This window comes from Cariama cristata, unplaced genomic scaffold (assembly GCF_000690535.1).
Source record: "Cariama cristata isolate BGI_N322 unplaced genomic scaffold, ASM69053v1 scaffold3275, whole genome shotgun sequence".
NCBI lineage: Eukaryota > Metazoa > Chordata > Aves > Cariamiformes > Cariamidae > Cariama > Cariama cristata.
In genome coordinates, this window is record NW_009619054.1 from 1 (window position 1) to 24,207 (window position 24,207).

At 43.3% G+C, this 24,207-nt stretch overlaps 2 protein-coding genes across 2 annotated transcripts in view; both read left to right on the top strand.

Moving 5' to 3' along the window:
• Nucleotides 1-544: 544 nt before the first annotated feature.
• On the top strand, nt 545-1,925 carry ALG9 (ALG9, alpha-1,2-mannosyltransferase; the record flags this gene model as incomplete). The annotated part of the gene is made up of 3 exons (XM_009701086.1): nt 545-683; nt 876-1,010; nt 1,828-1,925. Coding segments are annotated over 3 exons (349 nt in total), but the record flags the coding sequence as incomplete, so codon positions are not given.
• Nucleotides 1,926-2,732: 807 nt separating this feature from the next.
• The window catches only part of LOC104162369 (alpha-1,2-mannosyltransferase ALG9-like), a 27,008-nt gene continuing 5,533 nt past the window's right edge, over nt 2,733-24,207 (top strand). The window contains exons 1-10 of the mRNA XM_009701084.1: nt 2,733-2,892; nt 4,054-4,189; nt 4,557-4,644; nt 4,789-4,894; nt 9,934-10,056; nt 11,549-11,703; nt 14,202-14,331; nt 15,100-15,247; nt 15,570-15,699; nt 20,228-20,358. Coding sequence (XP_009699386.1) covers nt 2,733-2,892; nt 4,054-4,189; nt 4,557-4,644; nt 4,789-4,894; nt 9,934-10,056; nt 11,549-11,703; nt 14,202-14,331; nt 15,100-15,247; nt 15,570-15,699; nt 20,228-20,358 — 1,307 coding nt within the window. The remainder of the gene's footprint in view (nt 2,893-4,053; nt 4,190-4,556; nt 4,645-4,788; nt 4,895-9,933; nt 10,057-11,548; nt 11,704-14,201; nt 14,332-15,099; nt 15,248-15,569; nt 15,700-20,227; nt 20,359-24,207) is intronic.

A 24,207-nucleotide genomic window follows, 5' to 3' on the forward strand; every position in this document is an offset into this window, starting at 1 on the left:
GCAGCCGGCCCTCGGGCGGGGTCGCAGCTGTCCCAGCGCCCGCCGGGCCGTGTCCGTTGCGAGCATCCGCCCCGGTGTTTCCTCGCTGCTGGGTTTTAACGCCTCACACGTACCCGCAGCCCCGCGTGAGCCCCGCGTCGGGTGGTCGTGGTGGGGGCCCAGCCGGGTAGGTGTGGGTTGTGGAAATGGGTCTCCCCGGTCTCCCTTCGGTGGAGCTCCTCCGGGCCTGCGGTAGCTGGTGCGTGGCTTTGCTCCCCGCTGTTGGGCGAGGACGGGGAGGTCCTGGGGGGCTGTCTTGCAGCGGTGGGCTAAGCACTCAGGGGCGTTGCTCCGGTACGGTGAGGGGGGATGATGGAGATTCCTTGGGAGGGGACTGGCATCCCCCGAAGAAAGTAGTGAGTGAAAGACTCATCTGTACTTACACAGTGCTTAAATGGCAGAGATGCAAATATGCTTGTCAGTCCTTTGCCTGGTGTCACGTTGCTAGTGTTGATCTTGTTACTGAGTCTTCTTGGTGCATATTTGTATTTTTCCTTTGGACTAGATCATCTGGAAGCAAAGCAGGACAAGTTTGGGCCCCTGAAGGATCAACAGCCTTCAAGTGTCTCATCTCAGCCAGGTTCTGTGCAGCTCTCTTAAGCAACATCTCTGATTGTGATGAGACGTTTAACTACTGGGAACCAGTAAGTGGCTTTCTGTCCTTGGAGATACTTGGGAATTTGTAGTTGCCCTGTGCAAATGCAGGTTTACCTAGAACCTTGTGCTAATCCCTGTGTTTCAAAGAGAAATTTTCTGACTCAGGAATTCAGAGACGGGTAAATGCAAAACTGTCTACTCTGTGTGATGTATATTTATTTATTTAATCTCCATTGTAGACACACTACCTCGTTTATGGAAAGGGGTTTCAGACATGGGAATACTCTCCAGCCTATGCCATCCGCTCCTATGCTTACCTGTGGCTTCATGCCTTGCCAGCCTTGTTCCACGCTAGAGTTCTACAAACTAACAAGGTAAATCGGATGTGTGAAAGCTTCTTTTGTGATGAATAAACATGCATTTAGTCTGTGGTGAACACCTGCTTTGTTTGTTGTCAGAGGTTAGGAGAATTAGTGTTTACAAAACGTTATTTTTTTTTTTACAAACACTAACCTCCCTGTAACAATTTGCAGGGGTTTGTAAGCTGACTCATCGGGATCCAAGGAAAAGTGATTGGGCAGTTGCAGGGAAATACTGTCAGGCTCTGGTTTGATTGAGAAGCTGTCCCAGAGGGGCTGGTAGCTCCTTGGCCTTTTGAGTGTGTGCAGGCCTGGGGACAGTTACCTGGGAGCCGCAGGCTCTCATTCACCCCTGTGAGTTTCACTTTGATGCTTTAGAAGCCCATATTGTTTCCCAGGCCAGCTATTGATGACTGGTTTGAATTTTTTTTTTCAATAAACTATTAAAAAATTAGTATTTTGCAAGGGATATCGCAAACTCAACTCACAGAAATGTAAAAGAAGAAGCACTGAATCTGCATTCTGCTTGGGTATCCATTGCCATATTTGGCATGTTTCTGCACAACAGAAAAGAGGGGTGGTTCTGGTAAGTTCAGTGGACTGTGTTCACTTTCATGGTTGTAAAGGACTTCAGTGTTAGAGGGCTAGGCCTTGAGTCACTGGTATCTTCAGCATCCCTTGATACGGGACCTGGGCCTACAAGAACAGGCTCATTCACCACTGCCAAACTTGCTCCACCCTGTTCAGAACTTTTGGTCTTGGGACTGACTTGTTAGTAATAGGTACCTAAGCTTAACTGCAAACCTTGTTTGGACTCGGGTATGTCTCCTAGGTTCTTATCTTCTATTTCCTCCGATGCTTCCTGGCCTTCCTGAGCTGCATTTGTGAACTCTACTTTTACAAGTGAGTATTAGAAGCTGTCTACAGTGAGTGTTTTGGAGCAATGTGAGTAACGTATTCAGTTATTGCCACAGGAAGTACACTCTGAAGCTCGTGTAGATGTGTCTACACATTGGGCTACTTCACAGTGAACCTTGAAAATATATGTTCTCATGATAACTTAATGAAATATTGGTCAGAATTTCACTGTTAGGACAAAATTGTGTTCTCAGATCTGCCACCCATATCTCTACTCCAGACTTTTGTTGACTACACTCGTTTTCTCACTAATACCGGGAAGCAGGATGGGAGTGTTGTAAACTGAGCTCTCCTGGAGGACGGACTGGTGCTGTGTTTGCTTATCATAGTGAATTTTAGTGGAATACATTGATTGTTGCTGTCTGTAATGTATCTGCCAGTGGTGTTTACAGCCACTAATAGCAGTAGCCTGAACATACAATTACCTTGTGTAAGCTGGATTTTTATTTTTACCTGCTGCCTCTTCATTTGTGGCTTTTGAACTATTACCTTGCATAAATTTTCTGTTGGCAATGGTCTGGTTTTAAGAATGTAAGCTATGGCTTTTTGCATGATGGGATTTTGTGAGGGGTGAAAATCTTAGACAGATTGATGTAGCTACAGCAATGCAGACTCCCTCGGTTCCTGAGATTTGCGCAAGCGCAACTGACAGCGGTAGAAGCCAAGTCTCTTCTAGAGTAACTAGTGTAACTTATGAGGATCTGAAATCCCAGGCCAGAGGCAGTCATACTACTCTTCAGGTTGCCTTCAGCAGCTGAGTAATGAGAATCACCCGCTCTAAAGCTCTCAGGTTGGTCCTTGAATTGTTTGCGGCTCTGCATGCATTGGGTACTGTTCTTTTACGTAGTGAAGATATTTTTGTGGTATCTAACTCTCTCTTGCTTCCTTAGGGCTGTGTGCAAGAAGTTTGGGCTACATGTAAGCCGTCTGATGTTGGCCTTCTTAGTACTCAGTACTGGGATGTTTTGCTCATCTGCAGGTAGGTTTACTTAGCAATGACACTAACAATTGCTTTTGTCCATAGAAACCAAAGACAGGTCCAGAGAGAAGAAAATCCACAGCACTAAAACATCTCTCTAGCAATCATTTGTTGTATTCTGCTACAGGTATTTCTCATGGCAGGTGTGATGACAGAATAAGTGTTGAATCAAATTATGTTCCCTGCATAACAATCTTGTATCTTTCCATGTCCAGGGCATGTTTGTTTCTATTGCTGCCTCCATTCTCTCTGCAGTGGGCCATGCCTTTTAAACAGGGTCTTGGCCTGCCTTCCTTGAACATATTTTAATCCAAGGAAGGAGGGTCATATTTTGGCTTTGTCATTTGCCTTTGTATCCTGTCTGCTCTGGCTGGTTGTACCCATTTGCCTAGCCACCCACTCCAAGTATTGAGTAAAGTGCAAAGACAGACTTTGAGCAAAGGTTTTCCGTATTGTGTGCATACAGAAACTTAGAGGGAAATACCACAACTTATGAATGCTGAGATTTCCTATTTTACCCTTTTTTTGTTTACCACCCACTGCAAGACTTATAAAACACCTGCTGTAGGTATTGAGTAAAGTGCAAAGAGAGACTTTGAGCAAAGGTTTTCCGTATTGTGTGCATACAGAAACTTAGAGGGAAATACCACAACTTATGAATGCTGAGATTTCCTATTTTACCCTTTTTTTGTTTATGGTGAGTGGAGAAAGGACTTTCCCTTCATTGTTTTTAAAGTGTCGTAGGTCTCCTCATTCTTCACTTAGTTCCCACCAATCTCTGCTGAGATGTTTCAGAGACTGTATCCTGTCAGCTCACATTTTCTGCTGCCGCTTGAGCAGATTCATTTCATTTTTTTCAACCTAGCAGAATATAGAGGATGCAACAAGTGTTACAAGTGGTAACTGTGGATGCCGTCAACTGGATGTCACTGCTCAGTGTCACTGAGGAAAGAGGCCTTCATACTTAAAGGCAGCATTTCTGGTCTTGGCAGAAGAAGAAAAAAAACCCTCTTTTTTTTTTCCTGTCACTGAAAGGAGAGTGTCCAGTATAGCATCCCAATCCAATGGAACGAATGGGAGATGATTAGCCTTATCTTGGCCTTGTGCAGTTTTCCTGCTTTGAAAAAGCTGTGTTAACCCCTTCCTTTCTTTGTGTTGCAGCTTTCCTCCCAAGCAGTTTCTGCATGTACACCACAGTGATTGCCATGACTGGCTGGTATATGGACAAGACTTCTGTAGCAGTGCTGGGAGTGGCCGCTGGTGCCCTTCTGGGCTGGCCCTTCAGTGCAGCTCTTGGGTAAGGAGAGGAGGGCTCAGGAGTTTTGCACTTTGTCAAATGTTTCTTGCCTGGTTGGGGAGATTGTAGGGGCTGGAGAGCTGCAGGAAGAAATTAGCAGAGACTGAGGTGCCAGCCTAGTCCAGGATCATTGCTACAGGCTTCCGTAGCCTCATCTCTTCGCTTTTGAAGAACTTAGGTTGGGAAGATTTCCTGAGCCTAACACACGTGAGAGTGAAACCTGAGTTGGATGACTGGAATATGGAGTAGAAGCAGAGCCCAGCGAAGTGATTGTTCTCTTCCAGCTACTGCCCCGCTTGCTTTGAAGGGGCAGGAAAACCTGCAGAGGGGAAAGACAGAGTCTCCAGTTACCTGGTCTCTCTTTCAGGCTTCCTATTGCCTTTGACTTGTTGATACTGAAGCAGAGGTGGAAGAGTTTCCTAAACTGGTGTGTGGTGTCATTGATCCTGTTTTTGGTAAGTGCCTGTAACAATGCAAAGAGGGAATGGATTGGGCTTGCGATAGAAGGGGTGGGCTCACCGTTAAGAAAATCCCATGGAGCTTTTGGGCAGTCCAGGCAAAAGCTTGTGGCACTTTAAATAATAGATGCTTTCTTCCAGGTGCCCTTGGTAGTTGTGGACAGCTATTACTATGGGAAGCTGGTAGTTGCACCTCTCAACATTGTTTTATACAATGTCTTCACCTCTCACGGACCTGATCTCTATGGTGAGTTTAAGATACCCAGACAAGAAGGGAGTCGGCAGTTTTCTTGCTGCTGTCAGGTCTTGATTGCCGATCGTTTTTCTGCCGTACTTTAAGCAAAAGCAGCCTGCAAGCTGCAGCGTGCTGCAGTTCCAGCTTTTTGCCACATGATGTCTCTCTCGAGCTGGGAATCCGAGGCCGCTGTGGGATTTCTTCGCACTGAGTGAAGCTGATTTTGTTCACTTCCAAGTCCTGTAAACCGTCGTGCGATGTCTCAGCGTCACAGCAGAGAACCGTTAGCAGCAAACGTGTCTGGATGCTACGCCAGTGCAGTGGGGACAAGTGATAGATGTGTGGGTTTGTCAGCTTTAATCGAGTTCTTGACTGTTGTTCCTCACAGTCCTTGGGAAAGCAGTTACAGTGCAGAATCCGTAGTTCTTTCAGTTCACATCAGATCTCTGCAGACTTCCTGAGTCCATGCTGTGCCTTGGGAATCTCCTTGCTTATTGGCAGTGTGTGGCCTGGGCTTTGCTGGCAAGCAGAATCTGAGCTTACCGTAAAGGCGTCCAATCTGCAGGCAAATCATTTGCTTACGAGGGTCTCTCTGGTACTAGCTGTTTAGGATACTGTGTGACCCACATCTCAGGTCTGAACCTTGATGGCCATGCTGTGTTTGTTTGGGAGCTGCCACTGTACTAAGTTGTTCATATCATGTGCTTCTAGAGCTGAAGAGTACAAAAGTATTGTATTTCTAGCGGAGCTTCAGAGCGGCTGGCAGAGACTTCAGGGAGCTTAGGGTGCAGGGTCCCTGTGTCATCTCTGTCATCTGTTTAAGCCCTGTTGAGATATTCTCGGAGGGATTCAGCAGTGGTTAGCAGCAAGGCTTTCTCTGGCAGTGCCCTGCAGGCCTTATTTGTTGGTCCATTTGAAGGGCTGTTTTGGGTGGTGCTGCGTGGTGATTTGTTACTTGTGCTGTGGCACAGCAGGGCAACAGCTGCTTTGCCATGGTTCTTCATCTCTGCAGGAAGGCTGTGAAGTCTGTTGTTGTGAATTTTCTGTAAGTAAACTCCAGGCTCTGTCTCTGATAGGTTTTGGCACAGGCTTGTGCATGACCTTTTCCACACTGATGCATGAGTTGTTTCCAGAAGCCTCCAGGGACCAATCTATTCTGAAGTGTTTTATTCATAGTGACATTCATATAACATCCTCAGGCTAGTAAAAGAGCCTGCTTGAAATTGCTCTTTAATGCAGTGTGGCCAGGACAATGCTGTGTGTTTAGAGAGCTTCGAAACACTTGGGAAAAATAACACTACGAGGAGAGATGAAAGGCTGGCCAATCCCTTTTGGCTTTGGAGCTGGGATTTCCCAGCCTTCACATGATGGGAGCAGGAACTGCTGGAGTTTGCAGAGTCACCAACCTATATCATCATCAATGTAAGCACCACAGTATTTTTCCTTTTGCCTGCAGTCTGGAGTTCTGGAGACAAGGTTCGATTGTTTTGTTGTTGTTGTCATCTTTAGCAATACACTCCTGGATAAATACAGTCTGTGCAATGAATATTTCCCTGGGGCGATTAAGTTTGTACAACCAAGGGAAAGTAGCTTCTAAGCATCTATCCCTCAGCCTGATTCTGAGGTGTTGGGATGTTTTTGTTTACATGTGTTCTAAGAAAGCACAATTTGTGATAAAAGTTTTGTCCCACTTCCTGTGATCAGAGCCTTGGCTGTGACTTGCAGTGTGGTGGCACTTTAGGAAGCTTTGTTCAGCTTGGGTGGAATGTGCTGGAGCTGTTTCTATGACACCTTGCTCTGTTGAGTCCTGGTTCTTAAATAGAGTGAAAATAAATGAAATGCAGAAAGCAGACTGTTTATTATAGTAGCACTGAATCAGTCTTGCGTAGAATGAGGGCTGTGACTCACGACCAAATTATTGAGTCTTAGTTACTGCTTAACAGCTGAACTACAGTTCCTGTCTGCATGCAGGCTTTCAACCCGTGACAAACATAGGGTGGGGCACCTTAGCTTAAGCCTATTTTACAGCTCCTCTGCTTTGTCCTGAACCGCCCTCACCATTGCTGTGGTCAAGCTGCAGCATGGTAGCTTGTTAAGTTCTATTAACTTGTGAGTTTGATTTCTAGAATTGCTCCTGGAGCCTGTCACAGAGCACGAAGTTCAAACCAGTGTCTGGCACAGTGTCTGACAGTGCTTCCAGTTGGTTATCCCCATGGAACCGTAGTGCTGTGAACTGACTGGGCCACAGTGTTCTTCCCACTGCTTTCATCAGTCTCTCTCCTGCAGCCCACACCTGCTCAGCTCTGGCATGTGGGATACTGGCAGGAAGTTAAATCTTCTGTTATGGTATGAAGGCGATGCTGTGGAAGCATGTTCCCATCAGTACTGTGCATGGAGAGTTCTTTAGTGTCCCTCCCTGCTTGAAAGATGTTGTTCTGGGCCAGGACTTCTTGTATGCAATGGAGTTGTTCTAATTTTACATTGCAGTTCTTTCTCAGATCACCTTGAGTCCTTGTGGATAACAAGAATAAAAGCATTTTGCCCTGGGAGGCATTGAGACTGAATGCCTCTGAATGGGTGAGTCATCACAGTGACCAAGACTATTGCTTTTTGCCTGGTGTCTGTGAGTTATTTAACTTGCCTGTGTAATTCACTGTTCTCCTCTCATTTTTTTTTTCCCTTTTTTTTTTGGTCTCCTAACCCAGGGAAGAAAATCCTTCACTGGAGAAGGAGGGGAGTTTCCAGTGCCTAGTTCTTAAGGGCAATTCAGTCACGCTGCAAAAAAAAATCTGAGAAAGTAGCCTTTTCGTTAAAGCTGTGCTTCAGACCAGCTGACCTCTTTATTAGCAGAGTCCCTCAGGACACGTCTGGGCCTGTAAGGCTGTATCTGGATAGTGGAGGGGGTGTGCTTCATGAATTGTCCTTCATTCCTGAGTGCCAGGCTACCAAATCTGAGACCAAAGACAGCCATAGTTAATTTCCTTTACTTTCCATAGCAGCCAGGGCAGGTAGAAGGGTGACAGTATGGTCCCTGGTACTATCCTTTAAAGATTTGGGACTTGGCTGTGATGTGCAGCTTAATTGTAGCCAGAAAACACTGGAGGGTAACAGCTTATATCAGTTTAAGAAGGTTTCTATCTCATACTAGCATCTTCTATCATAAAGTGGCTGTTTATAGCAGTGGGAGTGGGGAAGCAAGCTACAGAACCCAGTTCCAGTCCTTTTTTATATAAGGAGAGGCCTTGGTGCTCCATAGAAGTAGTTATTAGAGTGGCCTAAGCAGTGTTAACCCTGATGTAAGTCTTTAGAAAACTGTACTATTGCCTCAGAAGGGAATCTGGAGGCAGCAGGGCGGGGAAGAAACCAAAGTCCCCTTTACACACACTTTTTCTAGATGTCCACTGGAAGATTTACAGTGTGATACCCTAGGCTGCCTCAGGTTTTCCCTCATAGACATATCCCAGTCAGCAGCCCTGATCTAGAGTGTAGAGGAGGAAGGAATGTTGGCACTATTGCAATGTTGCCATACAGAGAACTGTCATGTCCATCACTTGACATGATCTTTCAATCTACCGTATCCCATATTCAGCCTTTTGAAGGCTGAGGATTGCGCTCATGTGGGACTTAAAAGAATTATTAGGCAGGTGGAAGGAGAGAGAAGGTGAATTTCTAATAATTCACTCCCTTAAGGCTCCCTGCTCCCCAAAGTCCAAATCTGTAATTGCTATTTGCTTTCAGTGCTAATAGCTGAAGGTTTCCTAAACGAACCTCAGTTGCTTGGACTTGGCCTTAGTAACTCCAACGACATGTTTCTGACATTACTAGTGCAGCTTCTAATCATATTTAGGAGCTGGGGAGGTTTTGGGGTTTCCTTGCTGCTGTTCAGTTGTCTGATTAATTTCAACATGGACCCTATTTAAGTGGCTCTGATTGCAGGAAATTGCTGCGACATGTGACACATGTCACAACAGTGCAGTGATTAAAGCCCCCGCGTGTCATTTACTGACTGATTGAGCTAATCACACTGAAGAGAGTGGCAAATGTGTGGAAAGGAACTGGCATTCCTTATTGTTCAGGATTTTAAGCATCCTGAATTAAGAGTCCAAATAAATGACAGTTGGACTGGAATTTCTTTCAGTTTACGTCCTTTGGAGGTTGCAAGCAATACCCAAGTATGTCAAGTTAGGAGGCAGAGTTGGCTTGCTCCTGTTTGAAGCTGCACGGTAAGAACAGATTGAAGTAGGGACATTTTTAAATAGTGTTGCCTCTAAGGAGGTACCAAAACTAGCATCTGAATGATCTTTAGTGGCAGAGTCTTTGTTGGGGTGAAGTGTGAACGTGAACTCTTTTTTTATTCCTTTTTAGTACATTTTCTATTTCTGCCAACATGGAGTATACATCATCACTCCAGAATTACAATGATCTCTTATTAACATTGTGTGTCTTTGTATTTTTCCTCTGTTACTTCTCTGCAATTAGAAAGAATGAATTTGGAGCCAAATTTCCTAGTTTTACAAGTTTCTGCCTCTACTTTCTTGCTGTGTAGGCTTTCTTAACGCAAGGGTGAGTTCTGTGTCAGAGAACTTTGCTGGGCAAGGATGACTGTTAGAGTGTCCTGTGATTCATGAGCAGCAGATGTGATATTGACTATGACCCAGTGAAAAAGGAAGGAGAAAAATAATTTCTGAAAAGGAAGACAATGAAGTTTCTTGGGCAGACATGACTATGAGATACTCTGGTGCCTTTGTATGTCTATTGGCTAACTCTCATGCCACTGTTACGGCAGTTTAATGAGTTGGGGCAGAACCATGAGGCTGCTTTGGGATGGCTCAGGCCCATTCCATGGGGCTGCATCCTCTGTCCAGCGGCAAGATCTTCTGTCCACACCCTTTCCATTCTTTGATTCCATTATGCTTGCAATGGGGAGAATTGATGTCTGCTGCTGATTATCTCAGTCTGTGTCAGGCAGAGAAGGAATGAAGCAGCTGTTACATCTAGGTCTCATACATGCCTGTATTTAAAAAGTCTTGTTTCCTTTTCTCATCCTTTAGGTACGGAGCCCTGGTCCTTCTATTTCATCAATGGCTTTCTGAATTTCAACGTGGCATTTATTTTGGCACTGCTTGTGCTGCCACTGACTTGTCTTATGGAGTGTCTGCTTCAGAAATTTCATGGTGAGTGCAGGACAGCTGTGAGAGCCAAGCACAGACAGCCCAGATCTCAACCTTCTTACTGAAGGGAGAGCTTGCCTGCCAAAGAGCAGCTTTCCTTCATTGGAAGTGAAACTAGGTTCATAGAAAGTCTTCAGACAGGAAAGTTCGTAGAGCTCATTACTCTGTTGTTCACTATTGACCCCACAATGGAATTGCTGTGTAGAAAGGACACGCAGCGAGACGCATCTACTTAGGTGCTCTCTGCAAAAGGGCAGAAACGTGTTTTTCTCTTTAAGGATGACTCCTGTGTTCCCTGCCTCCATCTCAAGAAGAACAATGTGTTATCAAGGCTGAACTATCCATACCAAGAGCAAGCCTAACAAGTTGTATGGTGCATAAGAAAGGAGGAACCAGAATATTCCCTATTCACGCTGGGCTTTCTCTTAAATAAAACGACATCAGTTTAGATACATGACATTTGGCAAGTGACTCTAGAGAGGAAAAAGGTGTTGAGGAAGTGTGAATTCTTCTCTGCCATTTTCCTAAGGAAGGGTCATTAAGCGTCAGCAGCAGCCTTCAGATTCATCAGTCCAGTTAATGCTTCACACTCTGATTTTTTACTGAATGCAAGAAACAATAGCAGCATAATCCTTGCTGAAAATGTATGTTAACAGGTATTTGCTTGTATCTGTTCCTTGGGTATGACTGACATACTGTCAGAAACCAGTAAAAGCTCAGTAGGAGATCCTGTAAATGCAAGATTTCCTGCTGTTCACTTGGTGTTCTTGTACTTAACAGCAGGAGCAATTCTGCCAAGTGCTTTGTTCTTATTGTCTGTGAAATGCTGTTAGCTTAATTGCTTAACTCTGCTGTTGGGAGTAGCAAGGGGGCAGAAAAGGGACTGAAAATTGTCAGGCACTGTAGAACTCTCCTCAGCGTGACTAAAATTCAGGGTAATTGTTGTTATTTTTGAATCAGTTATTTCCTCCATTAGGCAGAAGGTGCCTCAGAGACCTCTCATGCTGTTATTTTTGTAATGAAGCAATGAAGGGTGTGGAAACTTCAGTTGCTGAACAACCATTTGTAAGTGGAAGGGTAGATCCAGAGAAGATCCTGTCTGATCTTTGTATGTATAGCATAATACACAGCAGGAAATCTAGTACTTCTGACTACCTGTTTATACAGGTCGATTCTTGATGTGTTTTGTCTCTTGCTTGCATTCAGTAATGCAGTCCCTTATTTTCTGCCTTTAGTCTTCTAAAGTTTGTTGAAATTGTTAGTATTGTAGGAATCTGCAAAAATTCTCTGATCAAAATTCTGTACTGACTGTTTGGACATGTTCCCTGGATTTTAGCAACACAGCTGCTCAGAACATGGTGTGTTTGTGTCTGAAGGCAATGGTTTGGGTCTGAAGAACAGGCTTTTGGATGCGAGATATGATTGTGCAAGAGTGGGAGTCGGATAAACCCCTCATTCTTACACTACTACTTTGCTGAGTGTTTGTTTCTTTCAGTTCAGAATCTGGGCCGTCCCTACTGGCTGACGTTAGCTCCTATGTACATTTGGATCGTGATTTTCTTCAGTCAGCCCCACAAAGAAGAGAGGTTTCTCTTTCCCATCTATCCCCTCATTTGTCTCTGTGGTGCTGTGGCACTCTCTGCTCTTCAGGTAAGTTTTAGTGGAACATGTTTTTTTCAATAAGCTCGTACCTTTAGGAAGCACGACTGCCAGCTGACTTCTTTAACATTGCTTCCTAAAGTTTCAGAACATCTGCAGAGTATCTGTGTCTGTGATACAGTCTACAGTGATTGCCCAGTTCAGGGCTGTCCTATGCATAACTTTTGATCATTGTCTTTAATCTGTTAGCTGGTACAGTTTTCATTTTTGAACCATGTTTCATGGATAGGTGTTGAGACTCTGGAAGCAAAAGGCACTTCTAATGCTGAAGTGTGCGTGTTACTAACTTTACAAGTTAAACAATAATATTCCTGTACAGGTTGATTGAGAATATGTGGAAAACTATTAGCCCTCTATAAGATGTGACGTAAAAGCACGACTATTTGGGATTTCGCTCCTGAGTGTCCTACAGAATGAACTCATCTAATAATTTTGGGCTTCAGTGCAGACTGCTTAACAGCCCAGCAAAAAAAGATGAAATTTCATGGCTTTATAAGGATCTTGTCCGTGATTGAAGTGATAAATGGTTGAGAATATTTCCTTGCCACTAATTATTTCATGATGACTTTGAGTTGTTCTGCCATCCCAAGTGGAAATTTCTGGTGAGGAGCAGTTATGATGTTGTAGTGCCGATACAACACAACATCCAAGAGATGTCATGAGGATTAGTAACTTGCTTGTAGCATTGTGCCTCCTTTGTCTGCTGTTAAGCAAGCTTTAAGGGGCAGGAGTGTGTGTGTGTGTAGGAAACGTATTTTGTTGTATCCTAGTAGGAATCCTTCACTGATTTGAAAATGGAAAAGTGATCTTGTTTAGGCGTTGTGAAATTGTGTTGAACGTTTGGAAGAACCAACAATTGGGCGTTCAGTAACTATCACTTGAAACACTTCATGGAGTAAAGCATTGTGAAATTGTGTTGAACGTTTGGAAGAGCCAACAATTGGGCGTTCAGTAAATATCACTTGAAACACTTCATGGAGTAAAGCACTAATATAGATTGATATAAACCTTCCCAAAGCTCAAAATTATTCATCTTTCCTCTGTTCAAGAAGGAATGCAGTCACGAGTCCCTGATAGAGCTTGTTCCAGCTGCTCAGCCTCATTCTGCTATTACTCGTCTGTTCTGCTGTTCACTGCTGGCTGTTCCTGTCTTGGACTCCCCACCAGCACTGCCTGCACCCCTCAAATCAGTCTCATTCTTCTGTTGGTCAGTTGCTATTCTGACTGTTGATCTCCCATCGCTGCTGATGCTTTGCAGTGCTAAGCTGGAGCACCCTAGCTTGTTCCAGCTGCTCAGCCTCATTCTGCTATTACTCGTCTGTTCTGCTGTTCACTGCTGGCTGTTCCTGTCTTGGACTCCCCACCAGCACTGCCTGCACCCCTCAAATCAGTCTCATTCTTCTGTTGGTCAGTTGCTATTCTGACTGTTGATCTCCCATCGCTGCTGATGCTTTGCAGTGCTAAGCTGGAGCACCCTAGATTAGTTTCAGTCCTTGCATTTCTACAGGATCAAGCTCTGTAATGTCAGCAGTTTTATGGCTCTGACTGAGAGTTGCTATGTGCTGTCAGAACATTCATCAGAGGGCAACGGTTTAGGACCTTTGCCAAATATGGCTTTAGGAAAATCTAGTGTATATTTTTGTCCTGCATATTTTAACACTGTGTGATGACATTTTGTCCAGTATTCAGTATCCAGATAAGAATTTAGAACTGATTGCCCTCTAGTAGTAGAAGCTTGTCAGTGTCTACTCCTCCAAGCCACATCGATCTGGCTGTTAATGAGAAAAGTGCAAATAAGAGGAGCAGAAACCAGATTAGGATAGGAAGTGAATAACCACTCCTGCAGAAAGGCAGAGCAGGAGTCAGGGACCAAGCCAAGTATTGAATGCAGTTCCTCCCGAGTATCCCCAGAAAGCCTTTTAAATTAGAAAAATCTAAAGGGCTTTTCTTTCAACAATTTCAGAGTGACTTGTGTTTAAAGGTGGATGCAGAGTGTGCTGTGTGTTCTTTTATCCACTTCAGAGCTGTAGTCTGTGCAGACAGAATGAACAACCATTGGTCGCTCAGTAAATTTGGGTCATGGAACTTCTGTTAGAGAGGAAGTCAGTCCAGCACTGAAAATGAGGTCTGTCTGTGTCGGGAAGTTCTGCAGAGGTGTCTGAAAGGGACACTTGCTGCTGGTTCACCTGGGAACAACCAAGCTGAAGCCCTGGTAAAGAGCACTTTACAGCTTGACTAGAGGCCTTCCTACGGAAAAGAGCTGAAAACATCTTTAAATACCCTAGATTATCAGTTAAGAAATGTGACTGAACTATGTGAATTTCTGTGTGTTTTTTATGGGTCTGAATGAAAAAATGAAAACCAAAGATTTGGTGGGAGATACAGGCACTGCTGTAAGGTCCTTATGAAAAATCGAATTTTGCTAAACATATCAGAGTTTGAGTAATTTTATATTGTCTTTTTTTTTTTTTTAAATAATCTTTCCTCAGAAATGTTACCACTTCATATTCCAGCGCTACCGCCTGGAACACTACACAGTCTCCTCCAACTGGCTGGCTCTGGGGACTGTCTTTCTCTTTGGCCTTTTGTCATTGTCACGCTCTGTTGCCTTATTCAGAGGTTGGTATTTTAGACCTCTTCTGTGCTTTCTTGGGGATTTGTTTTGGCAAGTCTTAAGGCCTGCCAAAGCTGTACTGCTTTGACTATAGGCAGCACAGTAGAAATAAGGAACCTCAAAAGTTTGGATGCCATTGTTGTGGGGAAAGGAATAAGTTCTAACAGTCACTGTTAATGAATGATTATATATGTGCGTGTATGTATATGCACATTCACACATGTATGTATGAATTTGTATATGTGTTTATGTATGTATGAATATATCACTAGAATTATATCCGTTAAAAATCTGCTGCCCATCACCTTCAGCCTGTACAACTATACTGATATAAAGCCTGTACCCAAACTAGTATTAAAGCAGATACTTTTACCTTTCAAACATATGATCCGACTTCAAAAAGCATTTTCCCACATAAAACTTGTAATTAGGTGCATGTGTCCTAATGGAGATGGATTAGATATGGCCCTTAAGTACTTTCTTGATTCAGAGCCATGCAGTGAACCTTCCCATGTCATCAATATTTTTTTGCTTGATAGTAGCCATTGACAGTCAGGACAGGAGAATGTGAATAAAGGTGGTAGGGTACAATCACTTCTAAAAGGAGGGGGAGATTTGGAATTCAGCCACTTTTTAGCACAGACCAATTTGTTTATTCAAGAAGTTATCAGTTAAAAAGTTATGTATGAACAATTTTTTGTAGTCTTTCAAAAGTAGTCCTGTAAATATAACCTATTTCTTCAGCCATATTTACAACTTTCTGTCTACCATAGGCTACCACGGGCCCCTGGACCTGTATCCAGAATTTCACAGGATTGCTACTGACCCGAGTATTCACACTGTGCCGGAGGGGAGACCGGTTAATGTCTGTGTGGGAAAGGAGTGGCACAGATTTCCAAGCAGCTTTCTCCTGCCAGAGAAGTAAGTTATTTAATGTAAAAGGTACACTTTGGTGAGATTCATAAGGAGGAGCCCTTCTCATAAGAAGTATTTATGGGAGTAACCTTCAAAACCTTGTATCTCTGTTGACACCACCATATCGAAACCAAGGGATTCTAAAGCTTGTTTTCAGCAGATGATGCTGGCCACAAGCTACTGAAAATTTGTAATGTGACTGCTCCTCTAGCAGAGCTGTCTACCCTCAGGAATAAAATGTCCTTGGTTATGCTTTCAGTTTTCTCCACACAAAATGTTACTAGCTCCTGCATTTTCCTGCTGGGCTTTCTGACACTGTTCTCTGCAGTTGGCAGCTCCAGTTCATCCTGTCGGAATTCAGGGGCCAGTTACCAAAACCATTTGCCAAGGGACCAATGGCCACACGGATCATTCCCACTGACATGAACGACCAAAACAAGGAAGAGCCATCTCGATACGTAAGAATTATATTGCTGTTTTCTTTTCCTTACCTTACTATATAATTTGTATTAATATAATGCCCATGATTGGGTCTCCCCATTTTGTTTCATGGGGACCATAAAAGTTACAGAACACAAATGGGCTCTCTGCAGCACTTCGATATTTCCCCATTTATGTCAGTGGTTTCTGTTTGCATTTCATCTGCCTATTTTTCATTTAAAGACATAATAATAATAAAAAAGGAAGCGGAAGAAGTAATAATTCCTAGTTATTGCAATTTTTGGTTTAGTATAATGTGTTACTGTGGTCACAGGAAAGTGGACTGAATGTGTAGTTTGAAATAGCCAACAGAAAATGTTTGTCACTAAGCAGGGGTTGAAATTTTCCTTTGTACTTTCCTTTCTTTTTAAATATAAATGTATTCATCGTATTTGCAACTGAGAAGGAGGAACTGAATTTGGAACCTCACTGAAACAACTGCATCAATGATTTTAATGGGAATCTGTTAAGATGATGTATACTGGTATTATTAATTTGTTATGTTTCCTGGTTGTATTGTGTTACCTAAACAAAAACAGTGGACACATATGAATATTTTAAAATTATTGTCAGCTAGCTTCTTTAAAATTATTTAGCAGGTTAAATCTTAGCAGTGCACTAAATATTCTTTGCAGAGCACTAAATATTTAGTCATCTTTTCTTTTTTGTCCTACGGTTGAATGAGAGGAACTGCCAAGAAATGCATTATCCTTTCTTCATTCTCTCTTAGCACCTTGGAGGATAGGTTTGGCATGTCCATCAGTATATTGGAAGCACTCACCTGTTAATAGACCAGGTCTCTGGTTTACATGAGTGGGTCTGTCCTGGCTGAAGACAGTATACATATGCTTGTTTATGTGGCTCATGACTTTGGCCTGTTAGACATTGTACAAGCACTTGTGATCTGCTCGAAGGCAGTACTATAACACAGGAGCAAACTGTGTGGGTAAAAGCAAGGATCAGTCTTCTGGGTTAAAGCTCTCTTATTTTGAGCCTCATTATGTAGTTACTGGAAATGCGAAGGAGGCGTGTTCCCACCTGAGAGAAGCTGTCTGCTGCAGTGCATTTAATTTACGAAATCTTTAACTGTGGCATATTTTTAGTACAGACAGCTGGCTGGTGCACAGCCTGTGACTAATGGAGCAAAACACACTTTTGTTTCATGGTTGTTTCTTAATGTCACCCTACAATTTTGTTATTTCTAATGCAAGCAAAAGGGCCTAGAATATTAGAAATTAGCTACTAAATGTGAATTTTAGATGGAATTTTAAAACTTTTACTTCTGACCTGCTAATAACACCAAGAGAACAAGATCTTTTCTCAAATTTAGTGAGCTTACGACTGCAAGCATACCCAGATTTTTAAAAAAAAAAAAGTTAGCAAGTACTGGAAAGGACCATCATAGCAAATAAATCTAAATAGCATGAGTCTGTTGGTCACCTAAAGGGGAGAAAACAAATGGTTCAAAAGGCTTATCTGAGCCATGGAGCTTAAAACTAATTAATAGCTGCAGAAATGGGACTGATCTCTCTTTTTCAAGTGTAAGTATCCATTACTGCTCTGCTTGAAAACGAAGAGTGAATCTCAGTGTTGCTATGGAACACTGGGGAAAAGAGTGATTTGATCTTTCTTGTTTTGCAATTCTTCCTTCCTTAATCATGTTGAACAGCACTTAACTTGTACTTGTCCTACTGGGGAGACACATTTGTCTCTGAAACTGCTAAGAAAGAGATAAGGAGTATTATTTCTTATAAAGATGTATCAAGCAGGAAAAGTAGATTAGGCCTAAGAGCTGAAAATGTTAAAAACTCCTGACTTCAGAGGAAGTTTTTTTTAACCACTTTATTTTCACTTCTTTTCCAATTCCCTTTAGCTCTATTTTGAACCATAGGAACCATCTGAAGCTTGGTCTCATTTTTGAAATGTGCATTTGAGTGATCAGTAGAACATCGCTGGTTTTGCTCAGAACAGTTGAACTTTATCTATGGTAAACAAGACAAGCTCCTGTTGTGCTCTGTATGGCCAGGCTAACATCCATCCAGACACCACTGATCAAATGTAGTTCTTCACCGGTTAGCACAGCAGTTGCATCAAATAAACAAAGAGTGAGAAGAGGAAAAGGGAAGGAGAACAGAAGAAGATAGGATGTAATTTAGAAATTCTTTGCAGCTCCTTCCACTGAGTCTGACTTCTTTTTACAAAGAAACATTTCAAGGTCTGTACATCACCGAAGTCTTGTGTAAATCCCCAAATGTATGTGTAGGTACTGTGTTGGCCCTCTGACCAGGATGAATATTATCCTTAGCTTCAGTGTAACTTGTAAGAATGCATTGTGCTCTAATTGGAGTGATAGAAGGGAAATCTGTCTTCCACCTAGCGGATAAGTCACATGTATTGGAAGTGCCAGCCCTTTTAGGGGGGCATTTAGAATGAGAGAAGTGAGATCAGTCTTGGTGCTTGAGGCAGTAACTTGTCTTTCTCTGAATGATTCTACATCATTTACAGAAAAACTTGGTTAGTGGTTTGGGAGTCGTCTTGCTAATGAGCCAGAACCTCTTTCATGGCCTGGAATGTTCTTCTCATACAGTGCAAGAAGTAGACTCAACATTCTCAGCTGAGTTTCCCATGGTGTAATTTCATTTGCCACTGAGTTGTGATGCCATCAAGCCATCTGGTATCCACCTAATTAAATTGTTTTCTGCCTAAATTGTTACAATAAACCCCAAAGGTGCTTCAGAAAAGTGAATTCAAGCATGTCTAAGGAAATTTGCAATAAAACTTTGTGGAAGAGCAAACTGAAATGTGGGATCCCTTAAGGAACAGTTTGAGGGAGTAAGACAGAATAAGACATAGTCATCCTGGAGAGTCTCAGTTGGCTGTATTTAAGATAACTGATGGGTAGAGGCCTTTGCAAACCTGGCTTAAGGGGCTTTAGCTTTTCATTTGACTAATTCAGCTATAGCTGCTTTGCCTTTTTCTTCATCTTTTCAATGTGGCAAACTTATGCATTGACTCTAAGGAAATTTGTTTCCTTGTTGAAACACCTGGTCATCACCCATTACCTTTTTTTCCTGACTTGATAAGATGTACACACTGTTGTGCAATGAACAAGACACAACTGCGTATGTTGTGACCTGCCATTGTTAAAGGGAAAACTGTCATTTGGGAGAGCTGGCCTCCTAAGGACTGCATATAGATCTCTCATGAAGGTCATGGGCCCTCTGTGTAGAAGTCAATGAAACCAAATGGACGAGGGACTTGTTGCTCCCCAAACTTGATCATGTTGCTTCCACCAGGCACATAACTTACTAATGTGAGTCCTCCTCCTGATAGGGTCCTTAGTCTTTCCCTTCCAGCCCCGGTTGCCCTGACTGTTTGCAAAAAAAATAAATAAATCTGGAGGGATCTGTCATTTTACAAAGTTCAGTGATGATCTGACCTTGCAAGAACTCCCCCATAGCCTGCATATTGAAAAGCTTGTGCATGAAAAAGGTGAGATTGCAGTCCACATTCTCTTCAGAGCACCTGAGGGATGAGCAAGGACCAAGAGTTTGTGTCACCAGCTGAGAGACAATTTTTTTGTGTGTGCACTATTGACAGGATCTGATTATGATGCTGTGTGGTGCTGGGGCCATGGAGCCTGTTTCCAGACAATAATTCAGCACAATGATCTGGTTTTGTTGCTGTCTTCAGAAAAAACTTGTAACCAGTTTATACCAAGATCCATGATGGAAGTTCTTGGCCTAGCACAAAAATTTCCTTACAAGTCACTTAGTCTCCTCATTACTTTCTTTCCTGAAAGTGCAGTGGATTGCTGAGTGGAAGGTATCCTTGTTTATACCTGGGAGATGTTTATAAATGGATAGATATGACTAATTGAAGACCCACAAGAACGATCACAGGGGTAGAAAACACAACTATGGAATAAAATAGGGTTGTAGAGAAGACAAGAGCCATCTTCAGATAACAGAACTCTAATATGTTAAAACTATCACAAAGAAAATGATGTTTTCCTTGTTCATGGTGTAAAACAAGTAGGAACAGGCATGAACTGAGACAGAAAAAGATTCCGTGTAGATATCAGGAAACCTTTCTAACAATAAAGATCGTGAAGTCTTTTGCCTGGGGACCTTGCTATTAAAGAAGTCTTTAATAGCTAGTTAGACAGCCAGCAGGAAAAACATAAACAGAATTGGTTCTGCCACCTCAAATTCCCCTCAATGACTTGACAGTTCCTCAGTAAGAGAGCTGGTAGTGGTACTTCCTCAGAGGGGGACCCTAGGACTCTCTGCCTATGACCAGAACGATAGCGATAGCTTGTATTCCCCCATAAATGTTTTACTTGAAAACATTAAAAATATTTTACCATGTATTCTGCATGAAGCATTTCACCTGTTGCTAGAAATTTAACCCCCTTCTCATTGATAAGTAACAGCCTGTATAAATGAACACATATGACCAGAAGCCTGCAGGAAATAAACCACAAGAATGTCTGTCTTTCTGCAGATTGATGTTTCCAAATGCCACTATCTGGTGGACCTGGATACAGCAGCTGAAACCCCAAGGGAGCCAAGGTATTCCTCCAACAAAGAAGAGTGGATAACCATTGCCTACAAGCCATTCCTAGATGCTTCCAGGTACGCTTTACACATTTGAGAGGGAGGGAGAAAAGCTGGCAGGTCTGTGAAATATCTGTTCAACGATCTGCTTGCAAAAGTAGCTGTATACAGGGAGGAAAGATACATTGGCAAATGCCAGCTTGAAATCCAGTTTCCAGTAAAGACAGCTTGCTGGCTACAGTGGAACCTTTGTCAAACTTGTGCTTGCGATATTTATGACCTAGGTTGCTTTAGAGGGTGAAGCTAGCTGAGAAGGGTGGTGAGAAGGATTGTTTTTAAAAAGAATCCTCTCTGTGCACTTCTTGCTGAAGTAATGTTTTTTGTTTTGCTTTCTAAAGAAATGAGGTGTATGTCACCTCTTCCCAACAGACTTTTGAATCTGCTGTCTTGTTTAGGCCAAATTCAAGAGGTGTAAGTCAGTCTCAAAAAGTATGAGCTCTTACAAATTTCATGGAAGCTGGCAGACAGAGAGAGGCAGTCTCATTGAGTGAAAAGTCAGCAGAGTCACACCTTTATTAGGCATCAGATAATCCATGGAAGAGATCTCTGTTGGAATCCATTCTTCATTAGTTCTGCTGCTTACTGAACAACTTGCTTGTATGTCTCAACAGGAATTTCTGTGAGAAGCAGAGATTGAAATTGCTCTCCTCCAGGCTAACAGAGGGTGGAATCAGGGTTGTCAAACTGGGAATGTTGTTAATACATTCTTGCAAATACAGAAACCCTCAACTGTAAGAGGATCATTCCTTAGCCATTTAAAGCTCTGGTCATGTAGCCGTCATAACAGGACAGAGAGGCTGACTGGAAAAATCTCTGTAAAAAAAATAAGAGTTCAGTGCCCTCCCTATTTTCTGTGTGTGACCTTATTACTTCCTAGTAATAGGACACTCGGGGGGGGTGGGGGGTGGGGGGGGTGGCGCTGGTAAAAGTAGCTGAACAGTGAGAAAGAGTGATAATGTTAGAGCAACTCCCAGGAGTGCTCTAATGTTCCCAGCTTGCTGACACAAACAAGTTTCCTTGGCAAGGTCTTTCATGAACTATGTTTTCTGAGAGACCTGCTGTTACATTCGGGCAGGACTTTAGGGAGGGAGAATGAGATGGCCAATGAGTCTTATTAATGAGGCAATAGAAGCATCTGCATAAGAGTTTTGCAAAGGACTCCTTGTGCAGAGTTACTCTGGTAACCCACTCAGTACAGGGATGTTGATTTCTGTGTGTGGTCCTCCACGTCTGGTTTGTGAAGGGAGAGTGCCTGTGGCTGTTACCACTGGAAGTAATGGCTTGGCTTCTTGCAGCAAAAGTAGCATCTCACCATGGAGCAGCATCTTGTTGTGAGAATCTGGGAGTCACAAGGAGATCCTGCAACTTCAGAGCATACTGACCCTGGTCACGACGGAATGTGAAGGCAGAATACTGGAGGTGGGGAAGGGGAGCATACTCCCTGGCTAAGCAATCACCAAGGCCTTAGAACAGATCATCTAAAGGTGGTGGGGTGGGAAGGGGATCTTTCTGGCTGCTGTGTCCTCCTTAACAAAAGATGCTGTTGCATTAGTGGGAGACTGGAATCGAAGAGGGTCTGCAGAGGGTGTCGCAAGAGGAGATCAGGCAATCAGATCCTTAGCCCTGCTGGTGTCGCCTGTCAGCCTCCTCCACTCCTGTTCTTGTGCCTCATGGAAAATCTCCATGCTGTTCCTTATCAATGCCTCACAGCTGGAGCAGAGGGGAGGTGTGGTGCCTTCATCAGTGGAGGAGGCCACGTTGCCATAGCAGCAGGTCTGATTTCCATCCCTGCTGTTAGTACCTCCAGAGCTCCCGCAGTTTGGAGTGCTGGGCTCTGTCCCTTCAGCAGACCTTCAGCAGTCGGCAGGTGGGGCAGCTCGAATGAACAGTGCTGGTGAAGGACTCGAAGGGCATGTGCTTACCTAGCAGGTATCACTGATGCTGAGGGGTGAGAGAACCAGCAGCGTCTCCCTGTCTTGTCACGCTGCTTGTCCGACAGATCCTCTGTTCCCCCTGAAGAAGAACAGTAAACCAGGAACCATGGCCTGCCTAGCAGGGCAAATGTATAGCAGTGGGCAGAGCTTCCCGAGAGGACTCATGGTACAGTGAAGAGAAGAAAGAACAAACCATACAAGATCTGATCTGCCCTGTTTTTTGCCAGTGTGTCATTTAAAGGTATCACATTTAAAATTGGGCGCTACAGAGAAGGTCAAGGCCCCTTTTGCCAGCCCATCCACAACAGCATGAGCAAGAGAAATTTCAGAAAGGCTCTTTTTGGATTGCCTGCTTTGTAATTTTTTGTCATATATTTTTAATTTCTTTCTATAATTTGGCCCTTGGAGAAGAGGTAGGGTGGATGAGTGATTAAGGGGCTCAGCTGGAATTTTTTTGCTCCCGTGACTCTGTCCAGGTCTCTTAAACCCTCCCTATGTTGCAGTTTCCCATTTGGACCAAAAGTTTGTTAGCTCCCTACATATGTCTAGGAGTTTGTTGGCAGAGAGGAGCTTCAACTTCATAATAATGGTGGCAGGCACATACCTTTGCATTGTTTTGCATCTGGGTATTGTAATTTTGCGGCAACATCCATATAAAGGTTTCCCATGGCAAGTGTTCATAATCAGTCTGTTGAGCTCCTTGCTCTGAATGCGTCATAGCATTTCTAAAATAAGACAGCGTTGTTTGATTTGGTTTTTTTCCCCTGCATGTGATTGAGTTGTAACTTGCATAAAATAATGGGGCTCAAGGAATTCTCAAGAGGAGAAAAGACTCAAGTTTTGCAGTAGATTGGCAGCTGACGGATGAGTTAGCTAGTGGCAATTGCAGATCTGCCTAGCAATTGAATGAGACACAAGGGTCTGTCTCACCCTGCAGACCCAGGCATTAGCTATTGTCCTTTTGTTGAGATTGGAAAACTTCATTTGCAAAGCAAGTACTACCAGTGCATCTTTCTCTCTGTGGCTGCAGCAGTCTGTTTTGCTGCTAGTTAGCCCTTGCTTTTCTTTCTTCTGTCCTTATCCCAGTCTGTAGAGTACCAAGCCTGCTAGAGTGGGCACTGCAGAGCCTCAGAGGGAAAAGCCTGAGAGTTGCCACTTCATCCAGCTAGAAGGTTCTCTGAGGGCATCAGTGGTGCCCTGAGACTGTTTCAGGGATGCAACAATTACTTCTATATTCCAGAAAGTTGTTGGCTGGCCTGATGGTGGAGAAGGTATGGAAATCCCAGCAAAAAAACTTACGTGTTTTTGTTTCATTTTAATTTGAGACAACAAATCTAGGAAGTGCTGTCTCTCTTAGAGTTGAGAAATTGCTCATTCTGGGGAGTTTAGCTGCAAAGAGCTGCAGCAGTAACACAGTTGTAATGGCATGTTAGGTGCTAGAAATTGCTAAGCTGAAAGGATCCCAGAGCTAATAGATCTGTGGGGAGAGTTCTTCCTGGAGTCAGACACATAAGTCCATGGGTAGAGTCCATGAAGATGCGTCAAGAACTCCTAAAATGATCCAGGCTGCTCACATTTCTGAGTGTGTACCTTCCCACCCTCCTCAGTTCAGCAGAATGACACATCTCTCAAATCTGGCACCTGCTTCCACACAATGATTTGGAAATGTCCCCTGCTACCTATGAAGTAAGTGCAAAAACGCCATGAAAATGCAGCTTTTTTTTCATAAAAGGGAAGGAAGAACAGAAGAAGTGTCACTTTGAGCTGTGATGGAAGCTGCCAGTGTAGATTTCAGGTCTGCAGCTCAGTGGCTGCAGAGCAAGGAGCATTAGGGGAAAAAAAAAACATCAAACATCTCCCCACCCAAAACCAAACTCCAGCTCTTGTTCTTTGAAAAATAAATGACCCCAGCAGTTCAATTCACTCCTGCTGA